This window comes from Gobius niger, assembly GCF_951799975.1.
Source record: "Gobius niger genome assembly, chromosome: 19".
In the NCBI taxonomy this organism is placed as follows: Eukaryota; Metazoa; Chordata; class Actinopteri; order Gobiiformes; family Gobiidae; genus Gobius; species Gobius niger.
The window spans coordinates 27690432-27709254 of NC_136870.1; the positions used below are offsets into that span (position 1 = coordinate 27690432).

At 43.7% G+C, this 18823-nt stretch overlaps 1 protein-coding gene across 2 annotated transcripts in view; it reads left to right on the plus strand.

The window, feature by feature from the left end:
- The first annotated feature begins 6249 nt into the window (after positions 1-6249).
- Positions 6250-18823, plus strand: part of LOC306978592 (protein tweety homolog 2-like) — a 36222-nt gene continuing 23648 nt past the window's right edge. For both annotated transcript variants that reach the window (XM_079577231.1, XM_079577232.1), the window contains exons 1-3: positions 6250-6356; positions 15199-15419; positions 17611-17706. In XM_079577231.1, coding sequence (XP_079433357.1) covers positions 6315-6356; positions 15199-15419; positions 17611-17706 — 359 coding nt within the window. In that variant the 5' untranslated portion in view covers positions 6250-6314. The remainder of the gene's footprint in view (positions 6357-15198; positions 15420-17610; positions 17707-18823) is intronic.

Consider the following 18823-nt stretch of genomic DNA (forward strand, 5'->3'; position numbering starts at 1 on the left):
TTTTTATTTTTTTAAGTTTTTGTCACTTTTTTGTTGAATTTTTGACACTTTTTTGTTGAATTTTTGACACTTTTTTGTTGAATTTTTGTCACTTTTTTGTTGAATTTTTGTCACTTTTTTGTGAATTTTTATCACTTTTTTGTTGAATTTTTATCACTTTTTTGTTAAGTTTTTGTCACTTTTTTGTTGAATTTTTATCACTTTTTAGTTGAATTTTTGACACTTTTTTGTTGAATTTTTGTCACTTTTTTGGTTGAATTTTTGTAACTTTTGTTGAATTTTTATCACTTTTTTGTTGAATTTTTGTCACTTTTTTGTTAAGTTTTTGTCACTTTTTTGTTGAATTTTTATCACTTTTTGTTGAATTTTTGTCACTTTTTTGTTGAATTTTTATCACTTTTTTGTTGAATTTTTATCACTTTTTTGTTAAGTTTTTGTCACTTTTTTGTTGAATTTTTATCACTTTTTAGTTGAATTTTTGACACTTTTTTGTTGAATTTTTGTAACTTTTTGTTGAATTTTTATCACTTTTTTGTTGAATTTTTATCACTTTTTTGTTGAATTTTTATCACTTTTTTGTTGAATTTTTATCACTTTTTTGTTGAATTTTTGTCACTTTTTTGGTTGAATTTTTGTAACTTTTTGTTGAATTTTTATCACTTTTTTGTTGAATTTTTGTCACTTTTTTGTTAAGTTTTTGTCACTTTTTTGTTGAATTTTTATCACTTTTTTGTTGAATTTTTGTCATTTTTTTGTTGAATTTTTATCACTTTTTTGTTGAATTTATGTCATTTTTTTGTTGATTTTTTGTTGAATTTTTGTTGAATTTTTATCACTTTTTTGTTGAATTTTTATCACTTTTTTGTTGAATTTTTGTCACTTTTGTTGAATTTTGTCACATTTTTGTTGAGTTTTTGTCACTTTTTTGTTGAATTTTTATCACTTTTTTGTTACGTTTTTGTCACTTTTTTGTTGAATTTTTATCACTTTTTTGTTGAATTTTTATCACTTTTTTGTTAAATTTTTATCACTTTTTTGTTGAATTTTTGTCACTTTTTGGTTGAATTTTTGTCACATCTTTGTCGCGTTTACATCCTTGTTTTCTTCTCATTTTTTGTGGCTGTTTTGGTGCTTTTTTCCCAAGCAGCTTTTTGATTAGGGTAAAGCCAAACTGGAGAAAATGGGATCCGTTCAGGTGGGAGTTAAGAGGTTAACTACAATTACGTGAGTAGTTACACAATCCAAATATGGTCACACAAAATTAAACGAAATCCGCGCAGTAATCTTCACTTTACTGCGCGGATGCCAAACTACTCCTGGTATTATTACGCCTTACAATATAGTTCCCCCTTTTATCCGCTTAGAAAATCCACATTCTTTAATTGTGTGTAATTATACTTTGTAGTGGAACACTTCACGTAACCATATTTAAATAGGGAAAACGTGGAAGAGCTTGGTAGCTTCTATCTTGACCTGTTTTGGAGCTATAGAGGAGAGAGGGAGAGGCTAAATGCTAACGCCGTCTGCGCTGTGTTTACGTGACTGAAGAGCAGACAGGTCCTAAAGAACTCGTCACAGCTCAGGTAAGAACATATCTCAGTGTGGAAAAACGGTGGCCTGTTCCTTTAAAGGGGCTGGATGCAAGTTAGTAGTTTTATACTCACTACTGCCACCTCAGGTCATACGTGTAACTGCAGCTTCTATATTAAGCTCGTGCATGACGGCACTTCAGACCCGGAGTAACACCTTTCTGAGTGACAGGATTTTCCCTTCTTCAGTCTTCTGTTCTTCTGTCCTTCAGTTCTTCAGTTCTTCAGTTCTTCAGTTCTTCCGTCCTTCAGTTCTTCAGTTCTTCAGTTCTTCAGTTCTTCAGTTCTTCAGTTCTTCTGTCCTTCTGTCCTTCTGTCCTTCAGTCCTTCTGTCCTTCAGTCCTTCAGTTCTTCTGTCCTTCTGTCCTTCAGTTCTTCTGTCCTTCAGTTCTTCAGTTCTTCAGTTCTTCTGTCCTTCTGTCCTTCTGTCCTTCAGTTCTTCAGTCCTTCAGTCCTTCTGTCCCTTCTGTCCTTCTGTCCTTCAGTTCTTCAGTTCTTCAGTTCTTCTGTCCTTCTGTCCTTCTGTCCTTCAGTTCTTCAGTCCTTCAGTCCTTCTGTCCTTCTGTCCTTCTGTCCTTCAGTTCTTCAGTTCTTCAGTCCTTCTGTCCTTCAGTTCTTCTGTCCTTCTGTCCTTCAGTTCTTCAGTTCTCAGTTCTTCAGTTTCTTCAGTTCTTCAGTTCTTCAGTTCTTCAGTCCTTCAGTTCTTCAGTCCTTCAGTTCTTCTGTCCTTCTGTCCTTCTGTCCCTTCAGTTCTTCAGTTCTTCTGTTCTCCTCCCTGTTCCTCCTCTTCCAGCCCCGCAGTCTTAATTATGTTTTATTGAAATATTGATGAGCAGATTTTCCCAAAAGCGTCTGAGCTTCAGCAGATCTGAGCCGAAACTCCTCTGAACATCTCACTGGAGGAAAGAACTGCAGCTCCAGAACGTGATGCTAGTTCTGAGCAGTCGTCTGTACTGGACTCAAACCTCCACTCTGACCTCCAGCCTCACGTCTCCTGTAGAAACATCTGTGTAAATGTCGTTTCTTCTCCGTGATTCGTTCCTCAGAAGAAGCCGCTTTGTTTCTCGGCTGAAATAACGTCTGCAAAACAAACACTTTGCCTCGTTTAGACTTTCATGAAAAGTCCATTTAGCGAATCAGCCGCTCAGAGGGAGGAGAGTGTTTGAAAGGGTTTTGATAAACTCCTGAATCACAAACTGAAGCTCCCACAGAAACACGCTTATTCATTCACTAACGCCGACACAGAGTCCCCCGACAACGCTCTGTATCCAAATATGGGCATGTCCTTTGTGAAAGTCCGAGGGGAAAGACACATGTGTGATGATAGCTCGATATCTGTGGGACGATGGAAAAAGTCCCACCACTTAGAAGATCCAACAGATGCTACATGATACAGTGCCTCTCGTAAGTATTCATACACCTTAAACTTTTGCACATTTTGTCATGTTCACAGCCCTAAACATGAAGATTTTATTTTGATTTTTTTACTGAACGTTCACACACAAGTAACAGACGACTGTGAAGTGAAGCGAAATGATACATGATCTGTTATTTTTCAAAAAATAGAAAAGTGAAAAGTGGGTCGTGCATAAGTATCATACTTTAAAACATTCATAATGACTCCAGAATGTTCACACCTTGGCCTAACGGTTAAATAGAGGCACCTGTGTGTAATCTACTCTCAGTATAATTACAGCTGTTCTTTCAGGCCCTCAGAGCTGTGGTCACTAAACAACATCATGAAGGTCCAGGAGCACCAGAGAGGTCAGGGATAAAGCTGTGGAGAAGTTTAAAGCAGCGTTAAGTTATACAAAGATTTCCCAAGATTTGAACATCTCCGGAGCAACTGTTCAATCCATCATTCAGAATGGAAAGAGTAAAGCACCACTGCAGACTTACCAAGACACGGTCGTCCACCTAAACTAACAAACTGAACAAGGAGACACTGGTGAGAAATGCAACCAAGTGCCCCAAGATAACTCTGGAGGAGCTGTGAAGTCCTGCCGCTGAGCTGGGGGAATCTGTACACGGGACAACTATAAGTCGTATCTACACAAATCTGGCCTTCATGGACGAGTGGAAGAAGAAAGACATTATTGAAAGGAGGCCATAAGAAATCCCGTTTGAAGTTTGTAGAAGTCATATGGAGGACACAGCTCCATGTGGAAGAAGGAGCTTTGGTCAGATGAGACAAAAATGTAACTTTTGGCCCAAATGCAAAACGTTATGTATGGAGCAAACCTAACACTGCTCATGGTCCTGAGTGCACCATCCCCAGTGTCAAATATACGGGGGGGGGGCATCATGCTGTGGGGCTGCTTTTCCTCAGCGGGGACTGGGGAGATTGTAAGAATAGTTGGGAAGATGGATGGAGCCAAATACAGAGACATTTTGGAGGAAAACCTGCTGGAGTCACAAGAGAACTGAGGCTGGGGCGGAGATTTACCTTCAGCAGGACAATGACCGAAACACAAGATAAATCTACAAAAACAAACATATTAATGTGTTAGAATGGCCCAGTCAAAGTCCTGACCTAAATCCTATTGAAAATCTGTGGAATAATCTGAAAACTGCTGTTCACAAATGCTCTCCTTCTAATGTGACGGAGCTGGAGTTGTTTTGTAAGAGGAATGAGCTAAAATGTCAGTCTCTACATGTGCTAATCTTGTAGAGTCAAACCCAAAGACTTGATCTGTTATTGCAGTAAAAGGAGGTTCCACAAAGTATTCATTCATCTGTATGATACTTATGCACGCCCACTTTTCACTTTTCTATTTTTTGAAAATAACAGAATCATGTATCATTTTGCTTCACTTCACAGTTGTCTGTTACTTGTGTGTGACGTTCAGTAAAAAATCTAATAAATCTTTATGTTTAGGCTGTAAACATGACAAAATGTGCAAAAGTTCAAGGTGTCTGAATACTTTCGAGAGGCACTGTATTTGTAGCACCACAGTGTATTCTGTGTTATAGTTATGGACACAGGCTGTGGCTCGTTTGAAAGCTGAGACTCTCAGCTCTCCGTAGGTGAAAACTGTTTAATTCTACGTGTCTCGGTTCCTGAGAAATCTAAGCTAAACAGAGGCGAGTTTGGACAAAAATCACTGATTTATTTCTAGAAACGGAGATAACGGGGGTTTATGAAACACTCTCTGCTCCTCCTCTCTCCCTTCACTACATAATGTGAATATCAAGCATTGCCTTAAATGACTTGAATTGAGGAAATGTTTCTTGTTTTGAGCGGTTTTCACTCATTTAGACACTTTTCCGGATCGGACCGAGTTTGCTTTGCTTGTTTGAGGACATTTCAGACCAGTTCTAGGGTAAATCTCGCTTGAAATAAGAAAGTAAAATTGGCAATGAGACAAGACCAATGTTCTTTCCCCATTGGCAAAGAAAATGACCTGAAATAAGGACGAAATGTATCGAAACGAGTCAGAAACGTCTCAGAACAAGTGAAATAAAAAGAACTTCTTAACTCGTCAAAACAACTAAAATTTGGATTATTGTGCTCAAATGGAGATGTTTATACTAATCTAGTTCAATACTTTTTGCAGTGTTCCTCTCTCTCCTCTCTCCTCCTCTCTCCTCTCTCCTCTCTCTCCTCCTCTCTCCTCTCTCCTCTCTCCTCTCTCCTCTCTCCTCTCTCCTCTCTCCTCCTCTCTCCTTTCCTCTCTCTCCGCCTCTCCTCCTCTCTCTCCTCTCTCCTCCTCTCCTCCTCTCTCTCCTCTCTCTCCTCTCTCCTCCTCTCCTCCTCTCTCTCCTCTCTCTCCTCCTCTCCTCCTCACTCCTTTCCTCCTCTCTCCTTTCCTCTCTCTCCTCTCTCCTCTCTCTCCTCTCTCCTTTCCTCTCTCTCCTCTCTCCTCTCTCTCCTTTCCTCTCTCCTCCTCTCTCCTTTCCTCTCTCTCCTCTCTCTCCTCCTCTCCTCCTCACTCCTTTCCTCCTCTCTCCTTTCCTCTCTCTCCTCTCTCCTCTCTCTCTCTCTCTCTCCTCTCTCTCTCTCCTCTCTCTCCTCTCCTCTCTCTCCTCTCTCTCCTCTCTCTCCTCTCTCCCCTCTCTCCTCCTCTCTCTCCTCTCTCTCTCTCCTCCTCTCTCTCCTCTCTCTCTCTCCTCTCTCTCCTCTCTCCTCTCTCTCCTCTCCTTTCTCCTCCTCTCTCTCCTCTCTCTCCTCTCCTCTCCTTTCTCCTCCTCTCTCTCCTCTCTCTCCTCTCTCTCCTCTCCTCCTCTCTCCTTTCCTCTCTCCTCTCAGTGATCTCCAGCCGACGTTTCAAACTGATTCTCTACATTAATAATCTTCCCTGTTCACCTCCACTGTTGCTCCTGCACTTCCTGAAGCCTCTGAAATCACATTTATGCATATTTTGATTTGAACAAACCGAGCAGAATCAGACAGACTCCTTCCCCCACAGCGACGGCCGCGCTGGATATTTCCGCTCGAATCTGAGACAAACAAAAGCAAAGACCTGACGCGGCGTTTGCGGAGATTTGGGAAAAGCCGAACCCGTCAGAGAAAATCAGCGGCGGGAAAACAAACGGCGCTGAAAGAATGGATTTGATAAACGGGCTCAGACACAGAGAGACGGCGGAGCTGGAGGGAAACACAGATACTTATACTATACTATATTTACTGATGATACACGTGTGTGTGTCTGCAGCGCCGCCGTCGGCGTGGGTTTCTACGGCAACAGCGAGACCAACGACGGCGTGTACCAGGTGACCTACTCCATGTACAACGCCAACCACACGCTGGGAGGAGTCCAGAGCCTGGTACGACACACGCAACTGTACACTTTAATAACTTTATCAACCTTAACTCCCACCTGAACCGAGAACCTGGCTTTACCCCAATCCAAAAGCTTCTGGGAAAAAGGTGTGAAAATAGCAACAAAACTGAGACGAAAACAATGATGGAAATGTGACAAAAAAGTGAGAAAACGTTGACAAAAAATTGACAAAAATGACAAAAATGTGACAAAAAATGACAAAAAAATGACAAAAATATGACAAAAAAATTACAAAAAAATGACAAAAAATTTGATTAAAAAATTGACAATAAAATGACAAAAATGTGACAAAAAATGACAAAAAATGACAAAAAATGACAAAAATATGACAAAAATATGACAAAACCAAATGACAAAAAAAGGACAAAAAAACGACAAAAATTTGATTAAAAAAATTACAAAAAAATGACAAAAATGTGACAAAAAATGACAAAAAATTTGATTAAAAAATTGACAATAAAATGACAAAAATGTGACAAAAAATGACAAAAAAAATGACAAAAAATGACAAAAAATGACAAAAAATGACAAAAAATGACAAAAATGTGATAAAACCAAATGACAAAAAAAAGGACAAAAAAACGACAAAAAATTTATTTAAAAAATAACGAAATAATGACAAAAATGTGATAAAAATTTGACAAAAATGTGACACAAAAAAATTACGAAAAAATGACAAAATGTGACAAAAAATGACATAAAAGTTACAAAAATGGGTTGAACGCCCAACATAAAAATGATGGGGAAAAAAATCTGATGATGTGAGGAAAAAGATCCTATCGGTTCAGGCGGGAGTTAAGAGGTTAAAGAGATGCAAGTTTGTCATTTTATGCTCACTACTGCCACCTCAGGCCATACGTGTAACCGCAGCTTCAATATTAAAGAGGGGGTGTTCTGCTTGTTTCAGTCCCATAGCACCAGTCTATATCACACTACAATGATCAAACCTTCTGTTGGTCTGTAAATGCAGTAAATTAGAATAACTGCCTTGTATAAAATGTCTCTCTCAAAATGGCTGTAGTGAATGTGTTGAAATAGGCCTCTGTCTCTTTAAGAACCTCTGACCCTTTAGACACGCCCCCTCCACACGCTGTCTGTGGCATCAGTGGGGAGGGGGTTCTGCTGAGGAGCAGTGGTTGGTTACTCGGCTGGTGACGAAAGCTCGGAGGCGTCTCCAGGAGGTGGGGGCGTTCCTAGGAGGACTCAGGCAAACCTATCCCTAAAATGGCCGCCATCAGAGTTTTTACAGATTACTCAGAAATACGTGAATGTGCCAAGGCAACACTTCAGCCATGTTTTTAATGAGGGAATGACATAATAACATGATGGAAAGCTTGAAAAAGTCAATTTTTGCAGAATACCCCCCCCTTTAACTGTCCACATGTGCTTTTTATTCCTGAGTTCACATCAGTTTGACTCATTTCCCGTTGACAGAACACGGTCGGCACGGCAACAGTTTAATATCACTGTCCTCTATCTATGTCACTTCCTGTCCAATGAGGAAGTGAGTGTTGTTTTGTTGTTTTGCTGTGAGCCTCGTGAGTCCGCTCTCGGTCCGGCTCCGGTCCTGGTTTAATCCAGACCCGTCGATGGCGCGGTGAAGGATTAGCGTTTGTGCTAATGTGTTTCCTCTCTCTCTCTCGGAGCGTTAAGACGATGATCAGTTATGTTGAAATATCTGCTAATGCACAGCTGCTCCACATCTGCTCGGATCAGAGTTCACACCAGCGGCGGCAGAACTCAGGACGACACTTTTATCTCAGCAGGAACCTCTTCATGGAATCTGTGGACAGTTTTAGGAGAGAAAACACTGCAAAACACTGCCTGTTCAGACGCCGCTCAAAGACCCTCAGAGCCTCAGCCGGGTGGACTCGTGTGTCGCGGGGAAGGTCGAAGGTCGAAGGTCGTACAGTGAAACAGGGACAAAGATTTAAAGTAGAGCCGTTGTACGACCAAAGACGAGCTTCAGTCCAACTTCAGTCCTGCTCCATCTTTAATCCAGCTTTAGTCCATCTTCAGTCCAGCTTTAGTCCAGCTTTAGTCCTCCTTCAGTCCTCCTTTAGTCCAGTTTAAGTCCAGCTTTAGTACCAGCTTCAGTCCTCCTTTAGTCCAGCTTTAGTCCAACTTCAGTCCAGCTCCAGTCCAACTTCATCTTTAGTCCAGCTTTAGTCCAACTTCAGTCCAGCTCCAGTCCAACTCCATCTTTAGTCCAGCTTTAGTCCAGCTTCAGTCCAGCTTTAGTCCAGTTTTAGTCCAGCTTTAGTCCAGCTTTAGTCCTCCTTCAGTCCTCCTTCAGTCCTCCTTTAGTCCAGCTTTAGTCCAGCTTTAGTCCAGCTTCAGTCCTCCCTCAGTCCTGCTTTAGTCCTCCTTTAGTCCAGCTTTAGTCCAGCTTCAGTCCTCCTTCAGTCCAGCTTTAGTCCAGCTTTAGTCCTCCTTCAGTCCTCCTTCAGTCCTCCTTTAGTCCAGCTTTAGTCCAGCTTTAGTCCAGCTTCAGTCCTCCCTCAGTCCTGCTTTAGTCCTCCTTTAGTCCAGCTTTAGTCCAGCTTCAGTCCTCCTTCAGTCCAGCTTTAGTCCAGTTTTAGTCCTCCTTCAGTCCTCCTTTAGTCCAGCTTTAGTCCAGCTTCAGTCCTCCTTCAGTCCTGCTTTAGTCCTCCTTTAGTCCAGCTTTAGTCCAGCTTTAGTCCTCCTTTAGTCCAGCTTTAGTCCTCCTTCAGTCCTGCTTTAGTCCAGCTTTAGTCCAGCTTTAGTCCTCCTTTAGTCCTCCTTTAGTCCAGCCTTAGTCCAGCTTTAGTCCTCCTTTAGTCCAGCTTTAGTCCAGCTTTAGTCCAGCTTTAGTCCAGCTTTAGTCCAGCTTTAGTCCAGCCTTAGTCCAGCTTTAGTCCTCCTTTAGTCCTCCTTTAGTCCAGCCTTAGTCCAGCTTTAGTCCAGCTTTAGTCCTCCTTTAGTCCTCCTTTAGTCCAGCTTTAGTCCAGCTTTAGTCCAGCTTTAGTCCAGCCTTAGTCCAGCTTTAGTCCTCCTTTAGTCCAGCTTTAGTCCAGCTTTAGTCCTCCTTCAGTCCAGCTTTAGTCCAACTTTAGTCCAGCCTTAGTCCAGCTTTAGTCCAACTTTAGTCCAGCTTTAGTCCAACTTTAGTCCAGCTTTAGTCCTCCTTCAGTCCTGCTTTAGTCCTGCTTCAGTCCTCCTTCAGTCCCGCTTTAGTCCAGCTTTAGCCCAGCTTTAGTCCAGCTTTAGTCCAGCTTTAGCCCAGCTTTAGTCCAGCTTTAGTCCAGGTTCAGTCCAGCTTTAGCCCAGCTTTAGTCCAGCTTTAGTCCAGCTTTAGCCCAGCTTTAGTCCAGCTTTAGCCCAGCTTTAGTCCAGCTTTAGTCCAGGTTCAGTCCAGCTTTAGCCCAGCTTTAGTCCAGCTTTAGTCCTCCTTCAGTCCAGCTTTAGTTCAGCTTTAGTCCTCCTTCAGGCCTCCTTTAGTCCAGGTTTAGTCCTCCTTTAGTCCTGCTTCAGTCCAACTTTAGTCCAACTTTAGTCCAGCTTTAGTCCAGCTTTAGTCCAACTTTAGTCCAGCTTTAGTCCAACTTTAGTCCAGCTTTAGTCCTCCTTCAGTCCTGCTTTAGTCCAGCTTTAGTCCTCCTTCAGTCCAGCTTTAGTCCAGCTTTAGCCCAGCTTTAGTCCAGCTTTAGTCCAGCTTTAGCCCAGCTTTAGTCCAGCTTTAGTCCAGGTTCAGTCCAGCTTTAGCCCAGCTTTAGTCCAGCTTTAGTCCTCCTTCAGTCCAGCTTTAGTTCAGCTTTAGTCCTCCTTCAGGCCTCCTTTAGTCCTCCTTTAGTCCTCCTTCAGTCCTCCTTTAGTCCAGCTTTAGTTCAGCTTTAGTCCTCCTTGAGTCCAGCTTTAGTCCTCCTTTAGTCCTCCTTTAGTCCTCCTTTAGTCCTCCTTCAGGCCTCCTTTAGTCCAGGTTTAGTCCAGCTTTAGTCCTCCTTCAGTCCTGCTTTAGTCCTCCTTTAGTCCACCTTTAGTCCACCTTCAGTCCTCCTTTAGTCCACCTTCAGTCCTCCTTTAGTCCACCTTTAGTCCTCCTTTAGTCCTGCTTTACTCCTCCTTTAGTCCAGCCTGAGTCCTGGTGGAGTCGTGTGAACCCTCTCCTTTTCTCTCGTCTGAAAGGCTCTGGCCTCATTGACTCTGTTGAAGTTGAAGTCTATATCTGAACAAAGGGCCCAGTGTGTGTGGAGGTCCAGGTCCGGCCCCAGCGCTGATCCGCCGTGAGCCCGGAGACAAAGGCCGTCCCTGGGCAGACGAGGCTTTGGGGCCGGCCTCCCGGAGAGAGGAGCTCTGGAGGAGAACACCCGGGACGTTCCATCGGGCTGAAAGGACGAGAGACGGTGTTTTGGGAAAAGGAAGTCGGTCTTTGTGAAGCTGTGAATGAGGCCGAGGAGCAGAGGTTCCTCTGGGTCTGAAGCTGTGGAGATACAGTGAAGAAAACCCATTCTCTCAGTGATGTCATCAGACCATGACCCCCCCACACATGTTTGTTGATTTTTTGTCACATTTTAGTTGATTTTTTGTCACATTTTTGTTGAATTTTTGTTGAATTTTTGTCACTTTTTTTGTTGATTTTTTGTAATTTTTTTGTCACATTTTTGTTGAATTTTTGTCACATTTTTGTTGAATTTTTGTCACTTTTTTGTTGAATTTTTGTCACATTTTTGTTGAATTTTTGTCACATTTTTGTTGAATTTTTGTCACATTTTTGTTGAATTTTTGTTGAATTTTTTTCACTTTTTTGTCGAATTTTTGTCACTTTTTTGTTGAATTTTTGTAGAATTTTTGACCCTTTTTTGTTGAATTTTTGTCACATTTTTGTCACATTTTTGTCACATTTTTGTCACATTTTTGTTGAATTTTTGTCACATTTTTGTTGAATTTTTGTCACTTTTTTGTTGAATTTTTGTCACATTTTTGTTGAATTTTTGTCACATTTTTGTTGAATTTTTGTCACATTTTTGTTGAATTTTTGTCACATTTTTTCTATCATTTTTTTCATGGTTCTGTCACGTTTTTGTGGCCTTTTCGTTGCTTTGTTGTCGTGTTTTTGTTGACTTTTCATCACATTTTTCATCACATTTTTTGATGCTTTTCCGGCACATTTTTGTTTTGTTTTCATCCTCTTTTTTTGTCGCTATTTTGATGCTTTTCTTTTTAGCTTTTGGATTTGGGTAAAGCTCGGTTGAGGCGGGACCGGTGGCCCTTCTGTGCTCTTCCAGAATGGACATATGGCCTGTCCGCCCCTGATTGTCTCAACTGTGTGCCCGGACTTCAGGCTGATAGATCCTGCGCTGTCGTGTCGGACATGATTCCAGCTTTGAGACAGTTTAGTTTTGGTTGTAGCAGAGTCAGGACTAAACACGGTGAGGCTGCGTTTCAGTTTCATGCAGCTAAACTCTGGAACAGTCTTCATGAGGATATGAGACAGGCCTCAACTCTGACAATGTTCAAATCCAGACTGAAAACACTTCTTTTTGCTCGTGAATAGGCCTTGTTTTTGTTGCTTTTTTTCCTGGTTACGCCACATTTTTGTCACGTTTTTGTCTCTATTTTGTTGCTTCTTGTTGTTGCTTTTTTGGTCACATTTTTTTTCCATTTTTATCCTCGTTTTCATTGCTATATTGAACCTTTTTTCAAGCTTTTAGATTTGGGTGAAGCCAAACTGTTGAAAATATGGGGGTTAAGAGACTAACAGGCCTTCGATCTCTGGTTTATGTTCAGTTATTTCTCATAATCCTCTTGAGGGCTCTGATGTTTCCCCTGGTCTAATGTCTCAGACTTTGTCTCTCTCTCTGTCTGTCTGTCTCTGTCTCTCTCTGTCTCTCTGTCTGTCTGTCTCTCTCTGTCTGTCTCTCTGTCTCTGTCTCACTGTCTGTCTGTCTGTCTGTCTGTCTGTCTGTCTGTCTGTCTGTCTCTGTCTCTCTCTCTCTGTCTGTCTGTCTCTCTGTCTCTGTCTCTCTCTCTGTCTCTCTCTCTCTGTCTCTGTCTCTCTCTGTTTCTGTTTGTCTGTCTGTCTGTCTGTCTGTCTGTCTGTCTGTCTGTCTCTGTCTCTCTGTCTCACTGTCTCTCTCTGTCTCTCTCTCTCTCTGTCTCTGTATCTGTCTCTCTCTCTGTCTCTCTCTCTCTCTCTCTGTCTCTGTCTCTCTGTCTGTCTGTCTCTCTGTCTGTCTCTCTCTGTGTCTCTCTCTGTCTGTTGTCTGTCTGTCTCTCTCTGTCTGTCTCTCTCTGTCTCTCTTTCTGTCTCTGTATCGGTCTCTCTCTCTGTGTCTCTCTCTGTGTCTCTCTGTCTCTGTTGTCTGTCTGTCTCTCTCTGTCTGTCTCTCTCTGTCTCTCTTTCTGTCTCTGTATCTGTCTCTCTTTCTGTCTCTCTCTCTCTGTCTCTCTCTCTGTCTGTCTGTCTCTCTCTCTCTCTGTTGTCTGTCTCTCTCTCTGTCTGTCTGTATCTCTCTCTCTCTGTTGTCTGTCTCTCTCTCTCTCTGTCTCTCTCTCTCTCTCTCTGTCTCTCTCTCTCTCTGTTGTCTCTCTGTTGTCTGTCTGTCTCTCTGCATAAACCCGTGTTTGTTTCTCCCTGAGCCTGAGGAAACATGATCCTTCTGCCTCGTCCTCTTCCCAAACGTCCAAACCATCTCAAACTTCCACCTCACACTCGTCATCTCTCCCCCCAAACGTCGCTTTGCGTTCCCCCCCCCCCCACGGAACCCCCTCCCTCGAGCCGGGGGGGGGGGGGTTCCGTGGGGGGGGGGGGGGCTCGATTAGCAACGTTAGCATTCCCCGCGCAGCCCTTGGACAAACACGGGAGTGAATGGAGTTCAGACGGAGAGCGGCTTTTCAAATGTCACGAGCTGAAACCACAGAGAGAGAGAAGAGCGAGGGGGGGGGGGGGCGCTGAGGGAGAGAGGGGGGGGGGGGGGGGGGGGGGGCTGAAAAGATGTTTGTGTCATGCATTTCTCTGGTAATCCTGCTTTTGTGCCGGGGGGGAAACGCGAGTCAATCAAAGGGGAGGCGTCGCGGCTGAAAGAGAGAGCGTGGAAATGTGAAGTTTCTCCTTTAAAGCTCCTGTCGGCGACTTCCTCCTGGACTTAAAGCAGAACAACGCGATTAGAGGCTTTAATTTAATGTGTAACTTCGCAGACGAGCAGCCGATAAACAGTCTACTGCCCCCTGCTGGTGACGGGGACTCTGGCTGTTGCGTGATATTGGAAACATTTGCCATTAGGCGACCGGGACCTGTGTGCTCTGCTCTGATTGGCTCTTGTCTCTCAGGTGACCGGGACCTGTGTGCTCTGCTCTGATTGGCTCTTGTCTCTCAGGTGACCGGGACCATGTGTGCTCTGCTCTGATTGGCTCTTGTCTCTCAGGTGACCGGGACCTGTGTGCTCTGCTCTGATTGGCTCTTGTCTCTCAGGTGACCGGGACCATGTGTGCTCTTCTCTGATTGGCTCTTGTCTCTCAGGTGACCGGGACCATGGCGAGTCTGTGCTCTGCTCTGATTGGCTCTTGTCTCTCAGGTGACCGGGACCATGTCTGCTCTGCTCTGATTGGCTCTTGTCTCTCAGGTGACCGGGACATGTCTGCTCTGCTCTGATTGGCTCTTGTCTCTCAGGTGACCGGGACCATGTCTGCTCTGCTCTGATTGGCTCTTGTCTCTCAGGTGACCGGGACATGTCTGCTCTGCTCTGATTGGCTCTTGTCTCTCAGGTGACCGGGACCATGGCGAGTCTGCTCTGATTGGCTCTTGTCTCTCAGGTGACCGGGACCATGTGTGCTCTGCTCTGATTGGCTCTTGTCTCTCAGGTGACCGGGACCATGTGTGCTCTGCTCTGATTGGCTCTTGTCTCTCAGGTGACCGGGACCATGTGTGTGCTCTGCTCTGATTGGCTCTTGTCTCTCAGGTGACCGGGACCATGGCGAGTCTGTGCTCTGCTCTGATTGGCTCTTGTCTCTCAGGTGACCGGGACCATGGCGAGTCTGCTCTGATTGGCTCTTGTCTCTCAGGTGACCGGGACATGTGTGCTCTGCTCTGATTGGCTCTTGTCTCTCAGGTGACCGGGACCATGGCGAGTGCTCTGCTCTGATTGGCTCTTGTCTCTCAGGTGACCGGGACCATGGCGAGTCTGCTCTGATTGGCTCTTGTCTCTCAGGTGACCGGGACCATGGCGAGTGTGTTCTCTGCTCTGATTGGCTCTTGTCTCTCAGGTGACCGGGACCATGGCGAGTCTGCTCTGATTGGCTCTTGTCTCTCAGGTGACCGGGACCATGGCGAGTGTGTTCTCTGCTCTGATTGGCTCTTGTGTCTCAGGTGACCGGGACCATGGCGAGTCTGCTCTGATTGGCTCTTGTCTCTCAGGTGACCGGGACCATGGCGAGTGTGTGCTCTGCTCTGATTGGCTCTTGTCTCTCAGGTGACCGGGACCATGGCGAGTCTGTGCTCTGCTCTGATTGGCTCTTGTCTCTCAGGTGACCGGGACCATGTGCGCTCTGCTCTGATTGGCTCTTGTCTCTCAGGTGACCGGGACCATGGCGAGTGCTCTGCTCTGATTGGCTCTTGTCTCCCAGGTGACCGGGACATGTGTGCTCTACTCTGATTGGCTCTTGTCTCTCAGGTGACCGGGACCATGTGTGCTCTGCTCTGATTGGCTCTTGTCTCTCAGGTGACCGGGACCATGTGTGCTCTGCTCTGATTGGCTCTTGTCTCTCAGGTGACCGGGACCATGTGTGCTCTGCTCTGATTGGCTCTTGTCTCTCAGGTGACCGGGACCATGGCGAGTGCTCTGCTCTGATTGGCTCTTGTCTCTCAGGTGACCGGGACCATGGCGAGTCTGCGCTCAGGTCTTCAGCAGCACCTGGAGCGTCTGGACGAGATCTTCTCCACCAGAGGAGACTTCGTGCAGACGCTGAGGTTCATGCAGCAGATGACGGACTCTGTGGTGAAGCAGCTGCTCGGGCTCCCGGACTGGGTCAGGGCGGAGACCGACCTGACGGAGCTGGCGGACCGCGCCGCTACTGCAGAGTACTACAGGTACGAGTACTAATACTTTCTCCAACGCAGAGTACTACAGGTAAGAGTACTAATACTTACTACTGCAGAGTACTACAGGTAAGAGTACTAATACTCCACTGCAGAGTACTACAGGTAAGAGTACTAATACTCCACTGCAGAGTACTACAGGTACAAGTACTAATACTTTCTCCAACGCAGAGTACTACAGGTACGAGTACTAATACTTACTACTGCAGAGTACTACAGGTACGAGTACTAATACTTACTACTGCAGAGTACTACAGGTACGAGTACTAATACTCCACTGCAGAGTACTACAGGTACGAGTACTAATACTTACTACTGCAGAGTACTACAGGTACGAGTACTAATACTTACTACTGCAGAGTACTACAGGTACGAGTACTAATACTTACTACTGCAGAGTACTACAGGTACGAGTACTAATACTTACTACTGCAGAGTACTACAGGTACGAGTACTAACACTCCACTGCAGAGTACTACAGGTAAGAGTACTAATACTCCACTACAGAGTACTACAGGTACGAGTACTAACACTCCACTGCAGAGTACTACAGGTACGAGTACTAATACTCTCTACTGCAGAGTACTACAGGTAAGAGTACTAATACTCCACTGCAGAGTACTACAGGTACGAGTACTAATACTTACTACTGCAGAGTACTACAGGTACGAGTACTAATACTTACTACTGCAGAGTACTACAGGTACGAGTACTAATACTTACTACTGCAGAGTACTACAGGTACGAGTACTAATACTTACTACTGCAGAGTACTACAGGTACGAGTACTAACACTCCACTGCAGAGTACTACAGGTAAGAGTACTAATACTCCACTACAGAGTACTACAGGTACGAGTACTAACACTCCACTGCAGAGTACTACAGGTAAGAGTACTAATACTTACTACTGCAGAGTACTACAGGTAAGAGTACTAATACTCCACTGCAGAGTACTACAGGTAAGAGTACTAATACTTACTACTAATACTAATCAGGAGCTGATCCGAGCGTAACTTTGACACAGATTTAGCCACTTTTCAAACCTCCTGTGACGATATTTGAAAACAGGGCAAATGTCGTGTGACCCTCCAGGGTTTTAATAAAGTCTCCATCGCGTCTTCAAAGCACGTCCAGCTGCTCCGTGTGCAGGTCAGTCCCACGCCTCAAAATAACTCCTCCCATCAGCGCGAGCGTCTCGTCTTCTCTCGGGTCAGTCTCATGATCGATCACAAACACAAACGCTCCGTCTAAACTCGCCTTTTACACAAGATAACAACAAATAATCCGGTCCGCGGTAAAAACGAAACAGAAACCTGCAGTGACACTGATGTCAAAGCTCCGCTAACAGCAACGAAACACTTCCTGTTGTCCCGGCAAAATAAAAGGCGTCAATGTTCCAGCCGCTGGGAGAGGGTTTGAAATGTTCATTAATAAATGAACCTAATATTTTAGCTGCAAATGGACACAAATCTCGTTTTTCTTCGTTTTCCTGGTCGTCCGTTTTGCTCAAATAGAAATAAAGGCCTGTCTCTAATTGTGGCCTGGTTCCAATAAAGGCCTGGTCCTAGATGCCCTTGAGTAAATAAAGGCACCGGCCTGTATTACAGCATTTACGGTAGTTAACATAACTCATATTTATATATTTATACATCTAATCTCACAGAAATGTTCACGTTTTCAGACTGTTTTTTTTATTTTCTCTCGGGGGGAAAAAAAGCCTGAACCCCCCCCCCCACACACACACACTTAACCCTATAGTGCTATAAACTTACTCTCTTGTTATTGAGGTTATTGAAACAGAATACATTATGATAAATGATAAAAACATCAGAGATTGTTCATTCAGGTAAAGTTTATGGTAAAACCGCTCCTGCTGTTGGAGACACACACACAGAACTCTCATCTCTAAAGTGTGGCTTCTCGTTTGACTCCTGCTTCACTTCTCTCTGCCGGAGCTAAATTTAGAACGGATAATTAAAAGTGAATGTTGCTTATGAAGGAGGCTCATTAAAGAAACATGTTACAAATGTGCGTGCATTATTCATGGGCTTCTCCGCGGTCGGTCGGATCAGATCGTGCTCCGTCTCGATTATTTATTCTGTTTAAGTGCAGTTTACTCACCGTGAGGCTGTGTTTCCTCGCTGATCAGAGGTTCTCTCCTCGCTCTGGTTTCTCTGCAGGTGGCTGAGTTACCTGCTCCTCCTCATCCTGGATTTGGTGATCTGTCTCATGGCCTGTCTGGGTTTGGCCAAGCAGTCGCGGTGGCTCCTCACCACGTAAGAACTACTAATATTTATGAAGTTTATTACACAACAGCAGCGGAAAAGTACATTTAGATTTGACTGTGTTCCCACTAAAGCCTAAACCATATTATGCCAAACAGTATTCCACAGAACTAGAGTCTATAATATTTACCTATATCACTTGTGGGCGATTTCACAGGAAATATTAAAACTCTAAATTCACATAAGGTCTTACTCTATAAGATCAATTTAAACACAGTTAAACAGTTAAGTTTAAAGTATTAAAGTATCAAAAAGGTCTCGCCAGCGTATTCGTTGACCCCAAGGTCCGAGGAGAAACCACCAGACTTCAGTAGCTTTAGTCAAAGAAGATTTATTCCCTATAACAATTACAATTCTAAACACAGGTTATCTGAAAGCTTAAGTCCCGAACAATATACACGGTGCTCGAACGGGGCCGTCCCAGGAAACGGCACCGTCTAACTGCGCTCTTACAAATATATATCAGAAAGAATGTGACGTTCACGAAGAGATAGGAGATGAGCTCGGGCCAAGGTCACCAAGCCTTTCTCTCAGTAGTTTTCCGCTAGAAGTGTCTTCCTGTTGCCTTATATGGAGTTATTAGGGCACCGAACGTCTCCACAGGTTTGAGCAAAAGAATGCAAGAGCAAGAAATGGGGTTTTGTTACGGCAATGTGTGTGTGAAAAGATTGGTTTCAACTGAAACTTAAAGCACATAGATTAAACTCATAAAAAAAACATTCAATAGCATTATAAAATATAACATTAGCTAAAAATCATCAATTTCCCACACACTACAAACTATGGTTGCAGCTAATGATTATTTTTACGATTAATCGATTAATCGCTGGCTGTGAATGGTGTATGAACATTTTATTTTTTTCAATAAAACAACAAAAGAAACGTCATAAAATAGATGACAAAAGTAAAAAAAAAATCACTAAACCACAAGCTTCCTCAAAAATAAAGTCTTCAAATGCTTTTCAACCTCTTAATCCCCACCTTAACTGACTGCATGTTCGGCTTTACCCAATATCTAAAAGCTTCTTGACTGGAGACAACGCCTCTTTCGAAAGCTAAGACCCACAAAACTGATCTAACATTTATCCTTACGTTGTTACTGTGTTAT